Source organism: Metopolophium dirhodum, chromosome 3 (genome assembly GCF_019925205.1).
Source record: "Metopolophium dirhodum isolate CAU chromosome 3, ASM1992520v1, whole genome shotgun sequence".
Lineage (NCBI taxonomy): Eukaryota > Metazoa > Arthropoda > Insecta > Hemiptera > Aphididae > Metopolophium > Metopolophium dirhodum.
The window spans coordinates 24,152,109-24,169,050 of record NC_083562.1 but is presented as its reverse complement, the minus strand read 5'-3'; the positions used below and the strand labels follow the sequence as shown (position 1 = coordinate 24,169,050).

Here is a 16,942-nt window from a genome sequence, read left to right as displayed (position 1 = left end):
TATGTTTTAGAACAGCCAGTTCCATGATCCACATTCGTTGGCTTGGAATGTTGCCAATCGATTGGTTTAAAAATAACTTCTAGTCAAGGGCCCGCCTTGTGGTATTGTTAGCAAAAACTTCAAAACGACCTCAGGAATGATACAATATTTTAATCATTTGGTTTATAATAATACAAATATAAATATCGCGGAAGTAATGCAGTTGTCACTGTCCAAATAAGATAGATACAATAAACCGTAACGGATTTATAAAATTTGTAACACGTATAATATTTCAATATTTTAAATCATCATATTATTATCATTTTAAAACTGTAATAATTTGTATTGCCAAAATAATGTTATTATTTTCAGTTCATAACCTTAGTTTTTTCAAAATCTACAATACTGAAAATCGAAAAACATAATTTTGACGGGGTCAAACAGTTACTGTTACTGCAACATAACGTAACCATAAAGTTATATAGATTGCTCAGAAGAGAAAAACTAATAAAAAAATTGATTCCGAGAAGTAATGGTATAGTCTTTCTTTCCTCAGATTAATAAATAAGTTTTTTATAGTTTTAAAACTATAAAACTCTTATTTTTAGAATAATTAAATAATATATATTATGGGGTATGAACCATGAGGTATGACAGAACACATAATAAAGATAAAAGCTATTGTATTATAAGTACTTAGACTTATAGTATAAGCCATTTATGCCCTTATCGCAACTACCACTCTTTTCCATCAATTTCTGCCAACATCATAATATCTTCACTGTTATTCACTCCTATATAGCATATTATTAATATTTTTTTTAACTCTACACGCTCATAACTGCAGTGTTGGACAGCATAGCTGTCTTTTTGTCCACAGTATCCATTTTTTGGCTTATCTGATTATTTGCCTTGTACTCGCTAATCGCCATACTTCCCTCGATTTTTCTTCAGCTTCAGCAGAAATAGGATAATTAGGTATTTATTGGAATCAAATAAATTCGTTTTTTATATCTTCTGAGCTAATACAATCTGCAACTATATGTTGTGATGCAATGAAAATCAAGATTTTCCAATATTACAAAATTGACAAAAATTCAAATAATGCGAAAAATTTAAAAAAAAATATGTTTATATATAAAAAAAAGTTAAGATTGTATCATATCATCAATGTATTTTTATCAATGGTTCTATAAAAATGGTATGCATTTAAACATTAACAAATGAAATGCTCTATTGTATCGTTTTCGTTAAAAAAATCAACCTCATATTTTAATTACAACTTAGTTTATCTCATAATAATACCATCAAAGACTTAGGAGTGATATTTGATTCAAAATTTACTTTTAATAAGCATGTAGATTATATTTAAAATAAATCATTTATGAAATTAGATATTTTAAAATGTATGTGTAATGTACATTGATTTTTGTGATAATATGACATTAAAGACTTTATATTTCTCATTAGTTAGATCCCAAATAGAATATACTTTATTAATATAGCATACAGACAATATTGACGAAAATACGATCCTTTCATCAATTGAAAATAATTTTTTAAGATATCTATCTTATAAATGCAATGTTAAAAGAACCCCTGAATGAATATTCGGGCAAACGTAAATTGCGCTCAACAAAGGGAAACAATTGTAAATTGTGCCCGGTATTTTTCAGGTATACATTTCTGTGTAGTAAATTGCGCTCGGTATTTTTCAGGTACAAATTTCTGTGTAGTAAATTGCACCCAATAGAAATATTATTTTTATGATAGTCATTTAGCGACTCAATACACGTTTTTACATTACATCGCCACTTTGTTTCACCCGAAGACAACTCACGTTTTAATTTTGAAAATGTATACGTTTGGTATATTATAACACAATTTTCTTTCTGGCTAAATCCAGTGTGCATAATATCCATGTTTCACGTTTTCATGTTTTACTGTTGCACGCAAACGGCTTACTAAAATATTATCCATACGTAAAGTCGTTGTATACGCGTAAAGGCATTGCTATTGCTAATATCATAACGATTATAGCGATAAACGTTCGGCTTATCCACCAATAAATGAACAACAGTATTTTTAAAATACACGTAATAGGTAACGATGAATTCAAGGTCACCTAGATACTATGGGCGCAATATACTAAAAGTACCTATTAACCAAAAAATCCTGGGTGCAATTTATTATGGTATTTGTACTACCTGCTTAATATGGGTGCCATATACAAGTGAGTTTTTTAAAATTGATTCTTTAAAAAACAATTACCTATTACGTTAAATTTTAGATTCTTATTCAAATTATAGCATAATATGATTGATTGTAAAGTACTGCTTGATCAATTAAACTTTAATGTTAATCCAATTAACTCCAGAAAAACCCACATTTTATCTGTCAAATGTTAACACCAAATATATATTATATAACTCTGCTAATATTTTAATGTTTGAAGGTAATACTATAACACATTTTGATTTGTTCACTTAGGTACCTAATAAGTTTTTTAGTTATTTAAATAATACTTAATAAATTTTAATTACATAACATTGTTACTTAAATAGGCGCATATTATGTTACTTAATATTATATTATATTATATTTTACTTTGTTTCATTTAAAAAAAAATAACATGTACATTTGCACTTAACAATCACTAAACTTCACATAACTTTTGTAATTATAATTTAGGTATTCCGTTAAAAAAGAATTATTATTATTGTTATTATTATTATTATTTAAACGAAAATTAACGATTTTAGTTATTTTATTGTTGCATTTTAAAAATGTCTGTTAATTCGAGGATTAGTTTGTATGGTTCAATTTGGCATGCGAAATTAACTGTAATATAAAAAAAAAACATAAGATCGCAAAGATTTCTATTTATTTATTTATTTATTTATTTATTTTTATTTTTTTTTAGCATACATTACGGGCGTGAGCCCTATTTAATTTAATATTAATACAAGTAATTTATTACAATAGTGGGATATAACAGTGCAATTTACATAAATACACATATACATAAATATTTGATTAGGTTTGTGAGACGGTAAAGTCTATTAAGCTCTGTCGATGATTACTTGAGTTTGTTTTCAATTTCTTTTGGAGCTTAAATTTACTTTTTAGTCTAAAAATATATATTATTTATTGCCACAAATAATCTGCTAACTGGGTGACGTAGATATGCATATATAATTGTATTCCCAAAATGTATAAAATTCAGGAGCGCTCAATCAATCCAAACGCTTCATTTCACCACAACCGGGTTAATATAATGTACATATTTTGCCTATGCTATACGCCGGGAAACACATTAGGTCTGCGTGAATGTCATAAATATAGTAGAATATTATTAAAATAAATTGTATAACTATTTATATTATTATTATAAAAATATGTTAATTTTAGCAGTTTTTGTTAACTTTTTTAAAATTAAAGATACATGTGTTAGGTATATACTTATATTATTATCTTATCGTTCTTATTATTATTTCAAATTAATTTTTATTAAGCAAAGTAATTAATATTAAAAGTTTTTAACTGATCAATTTGAACATAAATTGTTTTTAGTTTTATCTTTTAAATACTTTATTTATATTGTTTTAAAAAAAAAAAATAATACTCATTGCGAGAGTTGTTAGATTTGTAGTTACATCTTATAATAGCTATACTCAATTATACTATAACTGATGCCTGGTGGTATGGTTATTATTTGGTGAAGGAGGCCTCTCAAGGTCGTGCGTAGGATTTCTTCATCGAGGGAGTTTACGAAAAAAGAAATGTATAAGATGCCATCAATTATAAGTAAATAGCTTTATATTTAAGTAGGTACATAAAAAGTGTTTACATTAATAGATGTTTTATTAAAAAAATAAATTATATTAATACATGTTTACAAATCATTGTTTTAGTAAGTTTATCCGACAAAGTATAAAAAAAAAGAGGGTAAGTGGATGTCGCCCTACTTTACAGTAGGTTACAAGTGGGTCAATGTATAATGGATTGTATTAAACTTGAATTCAATGATATAATATCATTGTATAAGAAAAACGATTCTGAGCGGAGATGGTTTGTCAGTCCGGATTTTAGATTCTGAGCGGAGCGAGGAAGCTAGCTAGTGGTTTTACAATGGTGTTTATTTTAGATTCTGTATACAAAATTTCTTCCAGAAGGTAAGTGCTTCGATTTCAACATATAGTACCTTATATTTTAACAAATTGGATCACGATAGTACTTTAGAGAGAGGTAATTTTTCGATTTTCTCTATAGTTATTTAATGCCACGGAAAAAACCACCAACAAATTACGAAAAACCGCTAAAAAGAGGATTTTAATTTCTAACGCTATATTTATCACCATAGAAACGAATAAAAAATAATAATATTATATTAACTAAACTTACAGGAAGGATAGCATATAGTAATTACATATTATATGATTACATATGATTATATATAATAAATAATAATTCCTTCTTGTAAAAATTTTGTATACAGGATAAAAAAAAAAATAAACATCATTGTACAACCACTAGCTTCTTCGCTCCGCTCAGAATCTAAAAAATGAGGCAATATGGGACACCCCCTCCCCCTTGCACAAGTACCAGTCGCTAATATTGTTTGTATATATATCAAGTAAATATATTTGCCTCCCTTAAAGAATGTTGGGCTCACCCTGACCCACCAGCTGGTACTAAAATTCTGGCACCGCCACTGAAACAATATATTATTATTAACCTTATTATTATTTTTACCTAATTTTTATCAGTATTTACACCGATTTAGTGTAATCTATACCCTAGAAATACTCTAGGTATTAAATATTTTAATAATAATTTATAATAATCCACTTCAATATGAATTGTTTGTTATAAATACTCATAGTTAGATCCAGAAGGACCTTAAAAGGTAAGAAGTCTAAAATAAAGAACAAACTCCGCTTCGAAAAGAGTACTTTTTCTGGGTGCTTTCGATTATGATTAAAAATTGAGAGGCTGATGTATCAGTTGTTAATCCAACTTGTTTATCATAAAATAGGAATTATTCATATTTTTTTTTACCTTTTTTTTGGAGAATATATTTAACGATGAATCCGTTATACATTGGACGGCTTATAAAATTAAACATTCATAAATATGCGTATGTATATAGTTCATAAATATTTTATGAACGATCATTTAATTTAACATTCCGTTATCATCGTATCAAGACTATGTTTAGAGACACAAACGCTCAGCGAAAGAATGCATTTTTAAAATGAAAAAAACTTAAATAAAATATAAAATTTTATAGTAGTAATGTATTAGAAGCTGGAAACTGCAGTCTATTCTAATTTCTAATCCCATTAAATGAATAACTATTAAATGTTTTATTCAGAGTTCACTTGGGGACAGTCTTCTAAAAGATACTTTTTAAAAGTATTCAAGTATAGATACAGGAAATTATTTTGAAAAGTATTCGAACATATAGTAAAAAAAGTATTTATAAATACTTTCAAATTGTTTAAAATATTTAATAAATAAATTAGTTTACCTTATAAATCAACTGTACCAATTTTAAAGTTTTACGTTAATTTATATATAGGGCATTTTACAACCGTATTATTTGGTGTAACTATAAAATACTCATATAATTTTTTTGTCGAAATATTAGAATATTCGGTTAAGTACCTGACTTGACTGCATCTTTTGACTGCGGTCCCCGTGTTCCACTCCCAATTTTTTCATTTATTAAGCTCTAGCCTCTAGTTATATACGGACATCCATGTTCTTCTCTCAATTTTTTTTTATTAATTTATTAAATTAGTGTTAATTTTGAAAATAAATGAAATCGATAATTTTTGTATTAATAAATTAGTTTAAAATCTCAAAATAAATACCCTTAAAGTTCCTGGGTGGTCTGGGCCAAAACAGATACCACAAAATTCTTTCGTCGAAACGGTTACGGAAACTAACATGTCCCATTCCAATGCAAAAGTTATGTTTAATTCTTTGCGGCATAGTTATTATTAGTTATTGCAGATAGATACATTTTGAAAAAACTCAAACAATAAATATTATCATATTCAAATGAAATTATTTGTATATTACATATTTTTGCACAGTTGTCATAATAGCCATTAAAACTATATTTTATACATCAGTACGTATCACAGTCAAGGAATATTCATTTTTAACTTACACATTCCCCGCCACTGTTTTCTTCAGTTTAACCATCCAATGAGAAGGCTTCTTAGTTTGAAATATTTTGAGTGTATTTCTAACAGCAATATACCAAATTATTCCAATGATGGTGCATAAAAGCATTTCTATGTAATAGCCATTCACTGTTATAATACAATCACCTTTCTCTGCTTTACACATCTAAATAAATAACAAATACATATTATATAAGTTACGTAATAAAAATAATAATAAATTCAAAATTGAGTCTTAATTGTTATCAATCATAAAATAACAATTTTATAAAATGTAAATCAAAATGTTTTATCTAAATATCAAATTAATGTTTTAATAAATATAGTTAAATATGTCCATTCTATATCAATTTTTATTTTAGATTCTGAGCGGGGCGAAGAGCCATAATCGAAGAATGTATTGATTTTACAATAATTTTCAACTTCACTATCTTATCTAATACTTAGTGGTTAGGAAAAATTCCCAGTACTTTTCTTAATGATTATGAAAAACCAAAAAAAAAACCAGTGTCAGATAAAATAGATTTTCTTATATTGTTGTAATTCAAAACGAATGACCATATATTCTTGAATTATTCACCAAATGTTTATAGGTAGTGGCAAAAATAATTAAGCCTACCGTATTACTATTAATAAAATAAATTTTTTTTTTTTTTTTATTGATCTTGAGCCCGGCAGCTGAGGCCATTAGCTATTTTTAGTTTTAATGTAGGTTATTAAGTTGGTAGGTGGAGGAACACGTATGTGTTTAGTTTGGCAGAATTTTTGGTTGGGCACCCGTAGGTATCTGCCATGCCCGGGTGGGGGATGGTGGCACTTGTTCTCCGGACACCGTGACTTGCCCGAAGAAAAATGCCGCCCGCGGCCAAGGTATCGAACTCGGGCCGGCTGCGTCGCAGCCGACGCCTTAGTCCGCTCGGCCACTCCGTCCCCCTAAAATAAATTATATTAGTAATAATGTACATTTAGTAATACAGTGTGATCACGATATTAGGTACCACTGAATATCTCAGATGGGCGACCTTGTATTGAAATAGGGTTTTCGGGAGGTGATAGGGAGCACTTAAATACATATTTTCATACCAGTTTCAATTTTTTAGCTCACTCGGTACGCGCATGCGCAATACAACTTACTTTTTTTTTAATGGCAACTCCAGTTTTTTTCTGCAGATTCGGGTAGAGTATTTTTTTTAAACGTTTATTGTACAAAAAGTTTTTTTCTATTTTCAAAACTGCCCAAGTTAGAGTAAGTCAAAAATTGGATTTATGCATAATTCGTGTTTAATGATATTTTCATTTAAAACCATTGGAAATGTAAGTGTGAAATAACTAAACATTATTTTTAGTGTATGATATTTTGTCAAATGTATTAATTAAATGTACAGCAAAATAGTTATAACTTATAATGATAATAGTAATAGTAATATTATAATAAAAATAAAATGTATAAAATACATTTATCGAATGAATTGTTCGAAGTTTATAGAAGCACTTAATAACCAGACATAACGGATATCGCACACACTTTGTACGAGTCTAGTTACAGAGTAAAAGTAAAATTTTATATTTCATCAAACTAATGAATACCGCTATTTAAATACTTTAATAATTACATTACCTACTTATCGTATCTTATATTAGAGCTATTTTAAAATAAAATAAAATTAAACTATAAAAATAGTTAAAATTGTAATCCAATTATAGCAGTTTACTAAACAAAAATTATCACATACTCGAGATATTCAATCTAGTGACCAATACAGTATTATTAAATTATTATTTGAAAAACTCACCTCCAAACCAAACGACTAACCTTAAACAATCGCATGCGCTTGCTAAGACTTTGAAAACAGATAAACAGATAAGTAAATTAAACATTTAATTGACACTTATTTTATTATTTCCAGTGGTTATAAATGAAAATATCATTAAACACGAATTATGCATAAATCCAATTTTCGACTTACTCTAACTTGGGCAGTTTTGAAAATAGAAAAAAACTTTTTGTACAATAAATGTTTAAAAAAAAATACTCTACCCGAATCTGTAGAAAAAAACTGGGGTTGATATTAAAAAAAAGTAAGTTGTATTGCGCATGCGCGTACTGAGTGAGCTAAAAATTTGAAACTGGTCTGAAAATATGTATTTAAGTGCTCCCTATCACCTCCTGAAAACCCCATCTGAGATATTCAGTGGTACCTAAAGTCGTGATCACACTGTATAGGTTGACAGACTTCTTCGTTCAGAATCGTTTTTCATATGCAATGATTTATCATTAAATTCAAATTTACCACTTAATTACAGTGACTTACTTAATGATGAGGTCCACTCGCCACCTAATGTATAACAGAGCGGTTAGTGGTTACCTACTCTCCCCTTTTTTAGTTTAAAATTAAGATCATTCAACATTTTTCAATACTAGGTAAATACAACCAACGTCTGAGTTAAATTAATATAAATTAACCAAATAACACTCAATCAAATATTATTCTGTCAGATATTTTTGCAAATAGCTAGTAATTGGTATCAAAAAAATAACGTGGTATGTTCTCAATTTTATAAAATAATATAATATTATTAAAATTGTATAATATCTTACATCTTGAAGTTCTAGTGTAGAACAATTATTTTTAGAATCCAATGAACATTCTTCAAACGTCAACACATCAATCATTCCAAGCGCAACAGTAGACGTCCACATAAATCCTAAATTTGCAAGAGTATTCAATAACGTCATGTAAGTACAACCAAAACGAGGATCACTTATCCGAGAAAAAAAAGCTAATACAGCTACAAACATTGTGTGAGATAAAATCTATAAATTATATACATAAAGATTATTAATTGAATTACCTTAACTAATTTTAGTAAATATTAACAAAAATAATTAAACGCTAACAGTATTACTAGTAACTAAATACCGCAATACCATTTCTTCAACTTCGGTCATAACGCTTAGGTATCTTCTATTTAAGGCCCGCACACACTGCCGCGGTGGCGATAAATTGTGTCCGGCTGAATTTTATCGCTGCTACTACCGACTTCACGGCAGTGTGTGCGCCCTGCAGACCTTCTAGAATCATGTAACATTTAAACTATAAATACCTACTGAAGTAATAGTAACTCACTTGTTCTATTGATAATAGACATACGAGAAGTGGATAGTAATATATTGAGGTATTTACTCCATCAAGTGTTAACAATTTGGGCGTATAATAAATTTGCATAACAAAGCCAACGTTCAAAAGCAATCTAAAATATAGATTTTAAAAGTATGTAATTATAAATTAAATCTCTGCATAAAATAAATATATTAACATTAGTATTAAGTGTTGTTTAAATGGTTCTGCGTGGGTTTAAAGTTAGATCCGTGCGTGTGCCTACATGCCCTTAAAAATGTGTTTATTTTACTGGATAGCCTCGTATACTTAAATAATTTTTTATCAATTCAGTTATGGAAGTCATCAAATAAAATAATAATATTATAAACTGATATGGTATGATAGAAATTACAAAATTGTATCTATTATAGGAGTGTGATGCGGTCCGTCCTGAACGGTGGGTTGACGGAGGCCACACAATATTGATGATTAAATAAATGAAATACTGTCTCTCTGCTTAATCGTTTGGCATATTATAATATTGTAACACGGGGTTTAATATTAGCATAGTACGTTAAACATGAAAAAGTAAATCAGTTATATTTATTCATGGCACAAACCACGTCCACGTGTCATATCCAGAATAAGGGGAAATAACTACCTATCTTACGACTCGTTTGGTGCGGTTCGGAGGGTAGGTACGGTTTCTTCTAGATTCCTCCACGATATTCTCTCGTTTATCATTATAGGTACTAGACTTAGATCATATACAAATAGTAGTATATGATCTAAGCTACTAGATAGGCACACGGAGTCTGTGGTCGGTATTGGTTCTAACTTCTAACGGACTGGTGGTTGTATAGAAAAAAAAGCGGGTAAGTGGATGTCGCTCTGCTGTACAGTATAGGTTACAAGTGGGTCTATGTATAATGGACTGTATTAAACTTGAATTCAATGATATAATATCATTGTATAGGAAAAACAATTCTGAGCGGAGACAAGTTGAATTAATATTACAAAATTATTATAATATTATTATTATTTATTCGTTTCTATGGTGATAAACAAAGCGTTAGAAATTAAAATCCCGTTTTTAGTGGTTTTTCGTAATTTGTTGGTTGTTTTTCTCATGGCATTAAATAACAATTTAGAAAATCGAAAAACGACCTGTCTAAAGTACCATCTAGATCCAATTTTCTAAAAAAGAGATACTATAATATGTTGAAATAATAGCACTCCTTCTGTTAGAAATTTTGTATACAAAATAAAAATAATAAACTATGTTGTAAAACCACTAGCTTCCTCGCAACGCTCAGAATTTAATATATATATCACATTTAGTGATAAAAATGACCGATATATATTTCCAATGGTAGACGGAACAATTCAAAAACGGTCATACTATTGTTAACTTAACGGATATTCTTTTGTTATAATATGTAATGTGAATAAGTAAATACCTATGGTAACTAGTTCTTTAATTTTAATTTGTTATATCTACCTGATGGGTACAATTTTTAAGTATACGCTCATCGGTTTTGGACCTGACGTGTATTTTCCTATAATGAATGGTAGAATAAAGTTTACTCCAGACATCACTGAATCTATTATCGATATGTCTTCTTTTGATACACCTGCGTCAATAAGTTTTAAGATAGACACATTGCCAGTTGCAGCATATCCAATCTTTGATAAATACAAAAATAATAATAAATATTATAGAAGATTGATGAATTAAATTATTAATTAGGGATATTATTAAATGAGTAATGTTATGGCCTTTAAATGATACCCATGAGTGTGGGAAAATACAATATTAAATTAAAGCAGATACTTTTTTTTTATGTAATAGACTATTAGTCACTAGTACGATAAATAAAAAAAAACCAGCATTCATATTATAATTACCTTTGAAGTTATCAATATTATCGCCAGTATTCGAATACTAGGTAACTTTAAAATGTCCCATAATAGTAAATAGTTTTGAACCACTTTGATTTTTTCATGATCATCTTCTTCAAATGTATTATCTTTTTCTTTTTTGAATATGCCAATTAAAGTTGTGAGCAATATAAATATTATGCCCCAGCTGTATAATAAGTCTAAACAAATTGAATAATATGTTATACACATTTAATAAATAATATAATGTAATATACTTAGCCACTTAGGTAGTTTAGAAACCATAAATTATTGTAATGGTGATTGCAAGTGAAGATTAAAAGAAACTGCCTGTTTAATACAATTGTATAAAATATAATGAATTTTTAACTATAAAATAATTTGCAAGTGCTCACGATCTTGAAAAATTTCAAATTTCTTTGGTTATTTTTTTCTGAATTACACAAAAAAACTATACAGATTTAGTCGAATAGGTACTATAGTATTTGTAAATATTCCCATTTTTCCAAGTATATATTCATTAGCCCCCCCCCCCCTCGCGCCACAAGTACATATTAGATAACATTTGTTTACAAAACCTTTCCTAAAAGTTGAATATTGAATCAATTTTTTTGCTCATGCATCAAGAATCATGGCAGATACAAAAAATAATAATATGTAGCTATATATATTATATATACACACTTAATTGTAAAACCAATACATTTCTCGTTCCACCCAGAATTTCAAAAATTATTTTTCGATGTCTTGTCTGTACGGAAATAATCGTATGTACAATGTATCTACTAAACATATATTTTTATATTGATCTAGATTCTAGGGGATAATATTTTTTGTTTTGTTAAATATTAAATTGTTTCGTCTTATTAATTAATAAATCACTATAAACAAACAAATTAAACATTATGTCGCTCTTGCATATATTGTTAATTTTTAATTGATATTATTACTTATAAAATATAGTATATATAATAAGTTTAGGTTAGCCTATAACCTAACCTATATATAATATTCATAAGTATATATATTTTTTTTCTGTATACATATATATTTTTGTAATTTTGTTTCTCTGTTTTATTATATTTTAATTAAATTAGGCACACACGCGTGGTGTAGAGTTGGAAATTAATGAAAATTACTCTGAAGTTTTAAATTTTAATGAAACTACTAGAATTAACAGTTAACATAATAAAACGCTCACTTACTTTTCACAGAAACTATACCTCCCACGTCAGGTGCACTTCGTAAATATTTATTACAAAACTCTTCAGATGTAAACAGAATGAGTACCATGGAACCTACCAGAGAGCCTAATGTTTGTCCCGATGCATTGCAAGTGGACGCATAGCCTACGTTATTCCTGTAAACAAAAATGTCTGCGATGAACCATAGCTAGTCTACTATATATTCATAATAATGATGTATTATAACACCCACTTTTTCAGCATTGTAAGAGCCCAACCATCCACTGCTATATCCTGGGTGGCGGCTAAAAAGTTTATCATGAAGAAAATGTACGCCAGCATCATGATGTCTGGTTTTCCAGTTTCGGGTAGCAAGTTATCAATATCACTGGCCGTATAAATTAAAATCGCTCCTATTAACAATATAATATGATTTACATAAAAAAGTGATTTACAACATAAACCATTTTAGTTTATAAGAACTTATATAAGAAATTACTAATTACCCACCTCATTATTTCAATGAAAGAAATTATAATTTTTCAGTTAATAGTACTTTTAAAATGTCTACAAACTCATATTCATATACTTATAAACTTATGCAAAAACAGGCTTCTATAAATTTAAGTATTAGTGTCATGGCATTTTTTTAGATTAATATTAATTAAAAATTAGAATATTATTAATTTAACATGAATTATATACCGATTAAATATTGAACGGGTATTAGCCAAGACTTTCGCCTTCCAAATTTTTGTACATAGAGTGCGTCTACCAACGGTGCCCATAAGAGTTTCAAGCTAAATGGCCATTTTGATATACTGTATAATGCCTGAAAAGAAACAATGAATTATCTGCTAAAATTGCGAATTTTGTAGATTAACCATAATAGACCAAAATCTATAATGTATTATTATTTATTGGTTTACCTGATCTTTATACGTCACATTTTTCTTGCTTTGCAATAGTACCGATATAGACGAGGCTATGCCTAACGGCAAGCCTTGCATTGTGTACAGTAATAGTAACAAAAAAAAGTTTATCCAATCCCCTTTTAAATTAGTTTTGGTCATTGTTGCAACCTCCATCTCCTCAGATATTTCTGGTTCCACTCTGTGTCTTGGCGATGTTTTCATATTTTTTCAGTGCTTAAAAAATAACCGTTCCGTTAGAAGTGTATTATTGAACTACAGTAATAATTATTATGCTATATTTTAAACACTGTAATAAATGTGATCGTTATATCCTTATCATAATATGTATGACCTGTACAGTATAATATTATCTGCTCTAATTAACTATGATTTGCTGCAAATTAGTGGACAGTAGTATTACACATCACAAACAAATTAAAATTAGATGTTAGCTTGTATAGTCATAGTTTACACATAATAAAATTATGTAAAACTAGATAGCTACATAGTGTAGATCAGGCGTGTCCAACTCGCTCTACAATATACAATATAAGTATGCATTTTTTAAATGTATAAAAATAAAACAGGTGACTTACATATTAATGTATTAAATTATATAAAATTAAATTATTGTTATAAAATTAAAACTAAAAAAGTAATAATATGAAAAGTACACAAATAAAGTCCATCAGTCACATTAGGTACCTATACAATTTTCGAATAGAAAAAATTTAATCTTATTAACAGTATTTTTTTTTTGACGTACAAAAATTTATAATATTTACAAAATGTCTTTGTGAATATAAGGTGTATTGTCATGAGCGATATTACTATGATATATTATAATAATCGGTAAAACACTCATATTATTATGTAATGTACTAATGTATTCGAAGTTCATACACCTTTAATTATTTAGATCCACCAGATTATACCAATAAACTATAATACCAACATAATTAAATATACAATATTCACTGATAAAGTAATATTATCATTAAGACTAGAATATTCTTGTTTTCGCGTTTATTAGAACAATACGTTGAAATAATCAAAACGATTATAAAATATATTTTAACACATGTACTTTGTACAATAATTGTACACATTAAATGATTAAACACATTTTTCTAATCGCATTTTCTTAAACGAAAAAACAAAATTATAATCTCTGTTTTGGTACTTTAGTTTATTGGACATCTTAAATTATTAATTATTTCTGACTATGGCTCTATATATTTTGATCGAACATATGATTGACGGGCGACATTTCAAAACGCACTATTTCCATTTTACATTTTTTTGAGAAATCACGATTTTCTATTTTTAATTACCAGTGAAAATAGTACGTTATGTATTTACCTCAATTATATTCCCTATCTTCATACTATGGGAAATAGTACAATATGGCCTACTTTGGAAATAGTACGTTTTGTACAATTTCAGGAATTGGTACGTTTTGATTCAATTTGACCACGCTGTTCGATTCCTCGTCCTCGTCTTCGTCTTTTACATATGAATCCATGTATAACTCAATTTTGTCAATTTCAAAAATAGTACGTTTTGAAATGTCGCCCCACATATTTAGTAGCGCAGTTCAAAGAAAGTTCATAGCCGGTATTGGAATTAGTATTAGATATTATTACGGAACCCTACTAAGTTATTGACACATTTTATTTATTTAACTGTTTTGTACATAGGTACAAAAATATATTATTTTGAACACATTTTAAAATGTATATATTATGATATATTTTCAAGTCAATAACCAAGTCCAAGCCCCAAGGACAGCGGTTAGTGGTTATGCAACGCCCAGAACTGTTTTCGCAGCCAGTTCGAATGCACGAAGAAGCAATGGTTTTGAAAAAAAATATGTTTATTCGCAATAATAACCGAATAGTTTATTACTGGATCCGTTTGGTATATTTTTCAGGTACAAGTTACGTCTGACACTCGTCTGACAACGCCCAATATTATGTACGTAATTTAAATTTTAAAGCAGTTATTATAATAATTACTTTTACTTTTAGTATATTACTGATCCGAATACAAGGTCAATATTATTGTCACTGTCACTCGTCGCCAACGATATGTGTTTGTTTGGATGCCTGCACTATAACTTCGTGATCCGGATTTCTGACGTGTATTATTACTAGGAAAAGGATAGAAATACGTTTTTTACTGGACCCCTCTATGTGGATTTAATTTTGCAGGGGAACACGAGTGTCGTGTGAACTTTGATGAAAATTTGTGTGAAGTGTAATAAATATTAAAAAAAAAATCGAAAATGTTAATTTTTTGAGTCTAGCGTGCCATGTGGCTTAGTACATGTATTTCATCTAATTTTGATTTTTAGGAGAAGGAGTGTCGAGCGAATTTAAAAACTGGACTTGAAAATTTACTGAAATGGTAGGTAGACATATGAAATATTCACAAAAAACGATTTTGAATATGTTATTATAAGACGTGTTAAACATAACGAGATATATTTTGCCATTCGTTCTGTTAAATGTTCATATATTATGTATTACATATTAGTATATTACAAATTACATAATATGTTAACCACAATAACTGTTATAAGTTTATAACATAACATCATCAACAATTCAAAGTACACACATCGACCACAGGTTGAACTTTGTCGATGGGCCTTAAACAGCGTGAAACATAACAAAATGGCTTATTTCAAGTAACTAGTGAGTTGTGAGTGACGACTTTAACGACATGTCTATATGTAACATTGCACTAGACGTATCATCTGTGAGATTTAGATATACACAAGACCTATCGTCTTATAAGTAGGTACCTCGCAAGGTCGCAAGTATAATAAAATACTAACCAATTTTTGTAAATATGGAATTTTTTCATAGTTTTGTTAACAAATTACTAATTAATAATTTCTACACGTGACATAGTAAATACGGATCTTGTAACGTTTAAATTTATAATTTATAATGTTTGTATATTTGAAAAAAAAACAATTCAATTATAGGCTCTGAGGAAATCTTAAAACGCATAGTTCAATGTAAGATAAGTTTTATGTCTTATGACCTTGCAAGGAAAAAATGGATTAGACTAGATACCTATTATTACCTTTATTATATAATTAGGTCCATTTCAATGGCCCCCCCCACTTTCGAAATTTGAACTTCTGACCACGCCAAACGTTTGTGCATCGTTTGTGCAGAAATGTGCACCAAGTCCAATCGTTTGTGCACAAAAACTGAAAGCTCTATCCCTAAAACAAAATGGGGGGGCATTGAAACGGTAGCCCCCCCCACATTGAATATTTGGATTTTTGAATGTGCCAAACGTTTGTGCATCGTTTGTGCAGAAATGTGCACCAGGTCCCGACGTTTGTGCACAAAAACTCCCAGCGCTATCCAAAAAACAAAGTGAGGGGTATTAACACGAGGGTCCCCCTTTTTTGAAATTTTAAATATTTGTCATATTAATAAATGTTGTTTACGTACCTAATAGGTTTAATAGAATTTTACTATTGCCATGTAAACGTATGACAAATAAAATCTTCAAATATTTTTAATTTATCAAGAAAGCATTATCTTGTTCTAATGTTTTTGATTTCAAAATTGTATGAATAAATACAGTTTTTTCGTTATGCATTTCTTTACTTTATATTTTATACGAGCGTCGCTGGG

At 28.7% G+C, this 16,942-nt stretch overlaps 1 protein-coding gene across 2 annotated transcripts; it reads right to left on the bottom strand.

Annotated features, from left to right (window-relative positions):
• Positions 1-3,502: 3,502 nt before the first annotated feature.
• Positions 3,503-14,081, bottom strand: LOC132941941 (acetyl-coenzyme A transporter 1-like). 2 transcript variants are annotated; one of them, XM_061010200.1, is made up of 11 exons: positions 13,986-14,081; positions 13,296-13,514; positions 13,072-13,198; positions 12,620-12,779; positions 12,388-12,542; positions 11,189-11,382; positions 10,782-10,966; positions 9,308-9,431; positions 8,779-8,994; positions 6,164-6,345; positions 3,503-4,696 (listed from the first exon to the last, which is right to left on the bottom strand). In XM_061010200.1, exons 2-11 carry the CDS (start codon positions 13,500-13,502, stop codon positions 4,654-4,656), a joined length of 1,593 nt encoding a protein of 530 aa, XP_060866183.1. In that variant the 5' UTR covers positions 13,503-13,514; positions 13,986-14,081; the 3' UTR covers positions 3,503-4,653. The 2 variants fall into 2 exon arrangements, with proteins under 2 accessions (XP_060866183.1, XP_060866184.1); XM_061010201.1 differs by lacking the exon at positions 13,986-14,081 and adding an exon at positions 13,877-13,947.
• Between the last annotated feature and the right edge of the window lie 2,861 nt (positions 14,082-16,942).

Coding starts and splice junctions, on each gene's coding strand:
- LOC132941941 (XM_061010200.1), bottom strand. CDS start 13,502: ATGAAAACATCGCCAAGACACAGAGTGGAACCAGAAATATCTGAGGAG. Junction 12,543..12,619: donor GCTCTTACAATGCTGAAAAA/GTGGGTGTTATA, acceptor TTTTGTTTACAG/GAATAACGTAGGCTATGCGT. Junction 8,995..9,307: donor GTCTATTATCAATAGAACAA/GTGAGTTACTAT, acceptor TATAATTTATAG/ATTTTATCTCACACAATGTT.